This window comes from Pinus tabuliformis, chromosome 1_2 (genome assembly GCF_031772625.1).
Source record: "Pinus tabuliformis cultivar Carrire ecotype Pingquan chromosome 1_2, CPIR1, whole genome shotgun sequence".
Classification (NCBI taxonomy): Eukaryota; Viridiplantae; Streptophyta; class Pinopsida; order Pinales; family Pinaceae; genus Pinus; species Pinus tabuliformis.
The window spans coordinates 1235197902-1235206470 of record NC_142298.1 but is presented as its reverse complement, the minus strand read 5'-3'; the positions used below and the strand labels follow the sequence as shown (position 1 = coordinate 1235206470).

General features: G+C 42.7%; 1 protein-coding gene across 1 annotated transcript; it reads left to right on the top strand.

Moving 5' to 3' along the window:
• The first annotated feature begins 2337 nt into the window (after positions 1 to 2337).
• On the top strand, positions 2338 to 6753 carry LOC149210696 (uncharacterized). Its single transcript, XM_089399057.1, has 6 exons — positions 2338 to 3598; positions 3884 to 4284; positions 4480 to 4526; positions 4649 to 4747; positions 5304 to 5700; positions 6040 to 6753. Exons 1-6 carry the CDS (start codon positions 2338 to 2340, stop codon positions 6751 to 6753), a joined length of 2919 nt encoding a protein of 972 aa, XP_089255183.1.
• The last annotated feature ends 1816 nt before the right edge of the window (positions 6754 to 8569 follow it).

The window sequence follows — 8569 nt, the reverse complement described above, 5'->3', positions numbered from 1 at the left end:
GAAAACACAGTCACGACTGTAGCCGAAAAACCCCACTGAAAAGAAATGGCATGCGCAGACCATGCACAGATACATACAATAACGTTTTAATCAAGAAACTGAGCAAAAATGTGAACGCATTCTGTCGAATGTAAAATATTAGATGTACATGCCGAATGAGAGAAATCGTATTGAACAGAAATCAACTAAGCTACCTGGAACGTGGTTCTCGCGGGTAGGAATACGCGATGGAACCGCAGACATCTCATAGAAACACCGAGAAGGTCTTATCAGAATGAGGAACGAGGGTAAGGGATCAGACCCTAACCCCGCATAAACCCTCATATCCATAAAAAGAAGAACTGTGTAATGCTATCTTTATGAACAAGAAAATAACAGGAGATAGTTCTAGAACAAAGAACTATGCATTGTTATCTTTAAAACAAAAAAATAACAGAAGATAGATCTAGAACCGAGAACTATGTATTGCTGTCTCTATACATAAGAAAACGACGGAAGATAGCTCTATAACAATGAAACTTTGTATTGTTATTTCTATAATAAGTAAACAACAGAGGATAGCTATATCACCATGTACCGAGAATACCCATAACAGAACAATAAACCAGTATATACGCCAACTGTGGAAATATGCATATCAGTATTCGTTAATGATAAGATAGCCGCAAGGGACAACAACATCATGGTAACGCTGAGTTACACAGCGTTAAATGTACAAATAAACAAAACACCGACAGCCGAATACAGTCAGCTCTATTAAGGCCGAGCGGCTGTAGGATTAAGAAGAAACAACTATAACGAAGAGGCTTATGCTTCGGGAAAAATACACCAAGATAACGAGCTCATTCATAATCAAAAGAACAGTATGTACCCGTTCATGAAATATATACATTTTACAGTAAATAGAAAAACCAAAGAGCCGAGGCTGTTGCCATAGTCTTAAAGGCAAACCTCCGGCCAGATTAAGTCAACAGTATATAAACCCTAAAGACCCTAGTCGACTGCAACGCAACAACCATGACCGTAAAGAAATAAAGACTGTAACTTTGTTTCCATCTGCAAGCGGACAACCGGGGAAACCTCAAACCATTAAGGGACCGCCCAAAACCAAATCTCGAGGGTGCTCATAGGGGTATCTCGTCAGACCCCAGGTGTAAGCCAGCAGCCTCGAAGGTCTGCAATGAGCATGAAAATAGCTCAGGATAATGGCTCCAAACCCTTAAATTAAATGAACCAGAGGATTTGAAATGGGACTAACCTGTAACCGCTGAGAGAAGACTTGTCGGGGATTCCTTACCGTGACCCTGAACCCGGGTTATGCATTCCTCCTCGGTATACACCTGCTACAGAGGGCAAACGTAAGCAAACAATACATATTACAGTGGAAGGAAATGAGACCACAATCGTGAACTGAGTAGAGGGTTACCTGGAGAATTCTGGAGCTGGTATGATGTAGCATCCAAAGCGAAAACAAGTTTAACTGTGAGCTGGAGAGACCAAGATAGATTTGCAGCAGTGAGCCAAGTCGACGGACCGATTACACAAATGAACAAATGAGCCTTGCCCTGAATTCACGGGGTTTATGTAGTGAGGTAAAACCCTTAGAGCTTTCTCCTCCGTCCGATCTCCAAAGCGAATCTGGAGCGTCCAAAAGAAGTGGGAAGAGGAGGCGGGAAGGCCGAGGGCTCCAAGGCCAAGGTATCACATGGCCTTGCGTACCCGCCAATCCACGTGTCCCGTTGTGAGCACTTATAACCGGTGTGGTAGGTAGGTCAGCATGCCAGGCCTGCACTTGGCCCATCGGAAAACGAGACAGCAACGGCTCCATGTACTGGGAGGGGTTTTAAGGTTAAAGCCAAATGTCAGTAACGTGGACGTAAGCAATTAATACAAGTTGTATAACAACGCTAAACCAAACCTTAAGAGTCTTTATGTGGCTGTAGAACCTTAGCGCGGCCAAGGTGAATTACATAAACATTCATTGGTGTTAAATGTTCACGAGGTAGGCGGTATAACGTTTATACATAGTGGTTAAATATTGATGCATAAACCTTTGAATGATGATCTCGTTTAAAGGAGTACGTGTGGTAACTTACTACCACAGATAATTTTTTTTTAACTAGGTATATTTTTACGTGAAGGTGTGTGACAAATTGGTATCAGAGCCCAGTTACAACACTGTGGCCTCAATCTGACATGTTTTCACTGTGCAGCAGTATACATCCTGTATAAAAAAAAAACTGATAAAACTTGCAACTGTTGTTCTGTTATGAAGGGGTGACATACAGAGATTAAACAAGCTAGCAGACAAGTCAAAAGTAAAGCAAAGTAATCAAGATGCAGGGAGATGGCAGTAACCCTCAGGAAAATGCAGAACTGTGGGTACAATTGGGAGAGGCAACCCGAAGTACCAACCTGGCAATACTTGAAACCGTGCAGGAGTTGAAGAATGAGATGGCACGCTTGCGAGAAGACAATGCTCGTTTAACAGTAGAACAAGAAAGAATCTTGAAGAGTTTGTCAGACAGACAGAACCCACCCTCAATTAACCCCAGTGCGGAACAACAGAGAGTAACAGAGGAGCAGGACTTTCAGAATGTACCTGAAAATTCTGAGGACAAAGAGGATCATTCTGACAATGTGCCACAACAGCAAACCTCAAAACGTCAGAAAGTGGAATTGCAGGGAGAATTCCGAAAGATTAAACCCCCGCATTTCGATGGCGAGCAGGAAGAGGCAGCAGAGGCTTGGTTAATAAATATGAATAAATACTTCCAGTTGTATGAGTACGATCACAACTTGAAAGCAAGGCTGGCCATTTTCCAGTTACAAGGTAAGGCAACCTTGTGGTGGGAGGAAATTAAGATCGTTAAAGGGGTCAGCGAAAGAACCATTACTTGGGAAAAGTTTCAGAAGTACTTCAAGGAAAGGTACTTAACTGAGCGATTTTACGATGAGAAAGCAAGGGAGTTCCATGATCTGAGGTTGGGGCAGCAGACTATGGATGAGTTCATTAATCGTTTCACCTCTCTGCTACGTTACGTACCTTATATCAAAGAAGAGAAAGCAAAGGTTCAACGGTTTGTTAGCAGCTTACCTTCATACATAAGAGAGCGGATTGAGTTTGACAATCCGAGAACCATGGATGAAGCCATTCGAAAAGCAAGGATCTGTTATCAGCAGAGTAGGCAGAAGGGGGATACTTCAAGCAAAAGATGGAATGAGAAGAAGAACAGTCGCGTGGCTGGAAACAGCAAGGGAGGCCGCAGCCATGGAGGAAAGGGGACTGCTGTGAAAGGGTTTAACAGCAGAACTGCAACAAGAGGTGCACCCCGAGCAAGACCTACAAGCGAATCTAGAGTAAATGAACCATCTGCTAGACCAGAAAGTGAAGGGGTGACCAGACCTCCAGTACAATGCTGGGGCTGTGGAGGACCTCACTATGTCAAGAACTGCCCACAGCGAAAAGGGACAGATCAGATTTCCCAGATTCATGAGGCTTCAACTGTAGGTGACGTGGCACGTAGCATACCCAGAATTAATGCAGCCCTGGAAGACCGCCAAGCAGAATACCAACCATCTATGGTTGAATTTGAAGGTAAAATTTCAAACTTTTCTTTAGCTGTTCTTATTGATCCAGGAGCCACTTTAAGTTATGTTAGCCCTAGGATAGTTGAGCAGTGTAAATTACAGTCTGAGAAATTCAGAAGTCCGTGGCTGGTTCAATTAGCCACGGGAGCCAAGAGGCGAGTCATGGCCAAAATAAATAAATGCTCCTTAACCATAGCAGGGCAGCCAATAGTGGCAGATTTAAACATACTACCGTTGGGTTCATATGACGTCCTGATTGGGATGGATTGGCTGGAAAAACACTGGTCGCTAGTGAATTGCAAGACAAAAACTATTTATTATAAGGACGATCATGGGGAGCAGCAGGAGCTGCAAGGAATCAAACATCCAGTACAGATCCGACCCATTACAGCATCGCAGTTAGCTAAATGTATCAAGAAGAGGTGTCAAATTTATGCAATTCAGGTGGGTTATGCAAATCAAAAGGATAAAACAGCTATGCTGGACAGCATTCCGGTAGTACAAGAGTTTGTGGATGTATTTCCCGAGGAAGTACCAGGATTGCCACCTAAGAGGGACGTGGACTTCACCATTGAACTGATTCCGGGAGCAGCACCAGTGTCACGGGCGCCTTACCGAATGAGTATACCCGAGCTAACCGAGCTAAAGATGCAACTGCAGGAGTTATTGGACAAGAATTATATCCGTCCCAGCGTATCACCCTGGGGAGCCCCAGTGTTATTTGTCAAAAAGAAAGATGGAACTTTCCGGATGTGTATTGATTATCGTCAGCTGAATAAGCTCACGATCAAAAACAAATATCCCTTACCTCGGATCGATGAACTTTTCGATCAGGTAAAGGGAGCAACGATATTCTCTAAGATTGATCTGCGATCTGGTTATCATCAGATCAGAATTAAGGAGGAGGATATTGCAAAAACAGCCTTTAGAACAAGGTACGGACATTACGAGTTCGTGGTGCTACCTTTTGGCTTGACCAATGCACCCGCTACATTCATGTGCCTGATGAATAGTGTATTTCACCAGTTCTTGGATAAGTTTGTGTTAATCTTCATAGACGACATTCTGATTTACTCCCGATCAAGAGAAGAGCACGAGGAACATCTACGGGTGGTGTTGCAAACCTTGCGGGAACATCAGTTATATGCAAAGTTCAGTAAGTGCGATTTCTTCAAAGAGGAAATACAGTATTTGGGTCATGTGATTTCAAAGGAAGGAATTGCAGTAGACCCTGAGAAAATCAGAACCATAATGGAGTGGCCTGTACCCAAGGATGTGGCAGATATCAGATCTTTCATGGGGCTAGCAGGTTATTATAGACGATTTGTGGAAGGTTTTTCAAGAGTAGCATACCCTATCACCTCTTTGCAAAAGAAAGGAACGATATTTAAATGGACAGCAGAATGTCAGCGAAGTTTTGAGCAGCTCAAACACTTGCTCACAACTGCACCTATCCTGAGTATAGCTGATCCTCATAAGGATTACGTGGTCTGTACTGATGCAAGTAAAGAAGGCGTGGGGGGAGTGCTAATGCAAGAAGGAAAAGTGATTGCATATGAATCAAGGAAGCTGAAGGAACATGAACAGAAATACTCTGCGTATGACCTAGAACTGACAGCTGTTATTCATGCACTGAAAATGTGGAGGCATTACCTGTTGGGAAGGAAATTTTTGTTGCTGACAGACCATCACAGTCTGACGAACTATTTCAGTCAACCTACCTTGAATACGAGGCAAGCTCGTTGGGCAGATTTCTTAAGTGGGTTTGACTTCGAAATAAAGCATCTGAAGGGGAAGGAGAATCGAGTGGCCGATGCTTTGAGCCGAAAGGTGCAATGTGTATGCAAACTTTCAGTTAGCAGGTGGCAAAGTACCTTACTGGAAAAGATAAAGTTAGCAGCCGATCAAGACATGGAATACCAGCAGATTAAACAGCGGGTACAGCAGCTTGCTGATAAGGAAAGACAGCAAGGATACGAGTTAGATGATGCTGGTTTGCTGTATTTCCATAAAAGGCTGTATGTGCCTACAGGAAATGATCTTCGGAACATGATTCTGAATGAATTCCATACCAGCCATTACACCGGACATCCAGGGTATCAGAAAATGGTTGTCGCACTTCGGAAAGATTATTATTGGCCAAAAATGAAACAAGAAGTGGCTGAATATTTAGCACGCTGTCTAGAATGCCAGCAAATTAAGGCTGAACATATGCATCCAGCAGGGTTGCTACAACCCTTACCCATTCCGGAATGGAAGTGGGAGGTTATTTCCATGGACTTTATAACCGGACTACCCCGAACAAAGAAAAATCATGACTCTATTATGGTGGTGGTGGACAAACTAAGTAAGGCAGCACATTTCATACCGGTTCAGTCCACGTACAAAGCTGTGCAAATCGCCCATATCTTTATGCAAAATGTGTTTAAGTTGCATGGACTTCCAAAGGTAATAATTTCCGACCGAGATGTTAAGTTCACATCAGCCTTCTGGAGGACACTGTTTGCAGAACTGGGGACACAACTGAACTTCAGTACGGCCTATCATCCCCAGACCGATGGGCAAACGGAGCGGGTAAACCAGGTATTGGAAGATATGCTGAGGGCATGTGTTATGTTGCGACCAAACCAGTGGGAGGATTATCTCCATCTGGTTGAATTCGCATATAATAACGGGTACCATTCATCAACGCAACTGAGTCCTTTTGAGGTACTATACGGGCGTAAGTGCCGTACACCCTCAAGTTGGGGTGGACCTGAAGATAGACTAAGGTTGGGCCCGGATATGCTTAAAGAAATGGAAGACATGGTGAAGAGGGTGCGCAATAATTTAAAAGCTGCTCAAGACAGACAAAAGAGTTTTGCTGATCGAAAGAGAAGGTTCAAGGAATTTCAGGTCGGAGACCACGTTTTCGTAAGGATTCAAACCAGAAGAAGTGCCTTGCAGTGGAGTGGATGTGCCAAGCTGGCACCTCGCTATTTTGGACCTTTCCAAATTCTGGCTAGAGTAGGGCCAGTAGCTTATCAGCTTGCTTTACCAAGCCACATTAAGATTCACAATGTTTTTCATGTTTCCGTATTAAAACAATACGTCTATGATCCCAAACATGTGATTCAATGGCAAGGAATTCGGGTAAGAGTTAAAGTTGCTAATTATGAATAACTACTGTTTGTAACAGCAAATAACTAAGTCTGTTGTTTTCGCAGGTCGAGCCGGAAGGCGAAGTTCTGGTCGAACCACTGACCATTCTCGACCGGAGAGAAGTGCAGCTGCGGAAACGGGCTATTATCCAAGCTAAGGTTCAATGGCAGCATTACGGGCCTGAAGAGGCCACTTGGGAGGATGAGGAACTCCTAGAAAAAGCTTACCCGCATTTGTTTAAGAAGAACGGACATCGGGACGATGTCCAATCTTAGGGGGGGAAGATGTAATATCCCCAGCAGAATGTAAATGTGGATTTTTACTGAAGTAAAAGACAATATGTTAAGTAGTTGTTGTTTATGTTTAAAAGAAACAAAATCTGTGATGAACTACATTATTAATAAATGAATTATTTCTTGAAATGCTGGCAGCCTCTGGGAGGTGTGTTTCAAAGAAAGGAAATCAGTTGTCATAACTGATTTGAACTACCCTCCCAAACAGGAAGTCCTGGGTATGGGGAGGAAGTTCTGTGCTGTGGGGACAGACAGAAGAAAGACTCTTTTCCAAGAAAATGAAAAAGGAAGAAAGAGGATATACTGAGAACAGGTTAAGTCTGGTGAGGACCAGATAACCAGGCACTAGGTGCCCAGATCTTGCTGAGGGTTTGAGACCTGCAAGATAGCTCGGGGGAGAGAATTCTATCAGAAGATGGATCTCGTGGCTGGGTGGACGAGCGAACTCAAGGCACAGGTGACTGCTTGAGTATCTGATAGTGAAACTATAACCAGGTACGGTGTTCTAACTTCTGTAACTTTTAGATGTTATGAAGTACATGCCATTCTAGTATCAAAAGAATAGATATTAAGAAGACCGTACAGTTCTAGTATTGCATCTGTGTATCCGGAATTGTTAAATGAATAGACAGTAGGGTTATCTGCTGTTAACGCAGACAGAATACACTGTCCGACAGTGGACTACACACGAAAGGTTTGGTTGTAAACTATCCGGAAATATTTATAACTAATAAACTGGTTTGGACACAGATTAAGTAATACATTACAGTTTGTCAAAGTTCTGTGTGTATCATGGGTAGGTACCATTATCCATGGAGCGACTAAACAGAAATGTGGTAATGGAAAAACTATATCTGAGTGTAGAAAACATTATACCACAATCTTTAACAACAGAAAAACTGATATACGAGCCTGAACCAACCCAGGTCTCGGAAAACACAGTCACGGCTGTAGCCGAAAAACCCCACTGAAAAGAAATGGCATGCGCAGACCATGCACAGATACATACAATAACGTTTTAATCAAGAAACTGAGCAAAAATGTGAACGCATTCTGTCGAATGTAAAATATTAGATGTACATGCCGAATGAGAGAAATCGTATTGAACAGAAATCAACTAAGCTACCTGGAACGTGGTTCTCGCGGGTAGGAATACGCGATGGAACCGCAGACATCTCATAGAAACACCGAGAAGGTCTTATCAGAATGAGGAACGAGGGTAAGGGATCAGACCCTAACCCCACATAAACCCTCATATCCATAAAAAGAAGAACTGTGTAATGCTATCTTTATGAACAAGAAAATAACAGGAGATAGTTCTAGAACAAAGAACTATGCATTGTTATCTTTAAAACAAAAAAATAACAGAAGATAGATCTAGAACCGAGAACTATGTATTGCTGTCTCTATACATAAGAAAACGACGGAAGATAGCTCTATAACAATGAAACTGTGTATTGTTATTTCTATAACAAGTAAACAACAGAGGATAGCTATATCACCATGTACCGAGAATACCCATAACAGAACAATAAACCAGTATA

Excerpts from the sequence above, each read along its gene's own strand:
- LOC149210696 (XM_089399057.1), top strand. The coding sequence starts at position 2,338 with ATGCAGGGAGATGGCAGTAACCCTCAGGAAAATGCAGAACTGTGGGTA. Across the intron at positions 4,748-5,303 it reads TCAGTTATATGCAAAGTTCA|TCAACCTACCTTGAATACGA; the intron begins GTAAGTGCGATT and ends GAACTATTTCAG. Across the intron at positions 5,701-6,039 it reads ATCCAGGGTATCAGAAAATG|GTAATAATTTCCGACCGAGA; the intron begins GTTGTCGCACTT and ends GGACTTCCAAAG.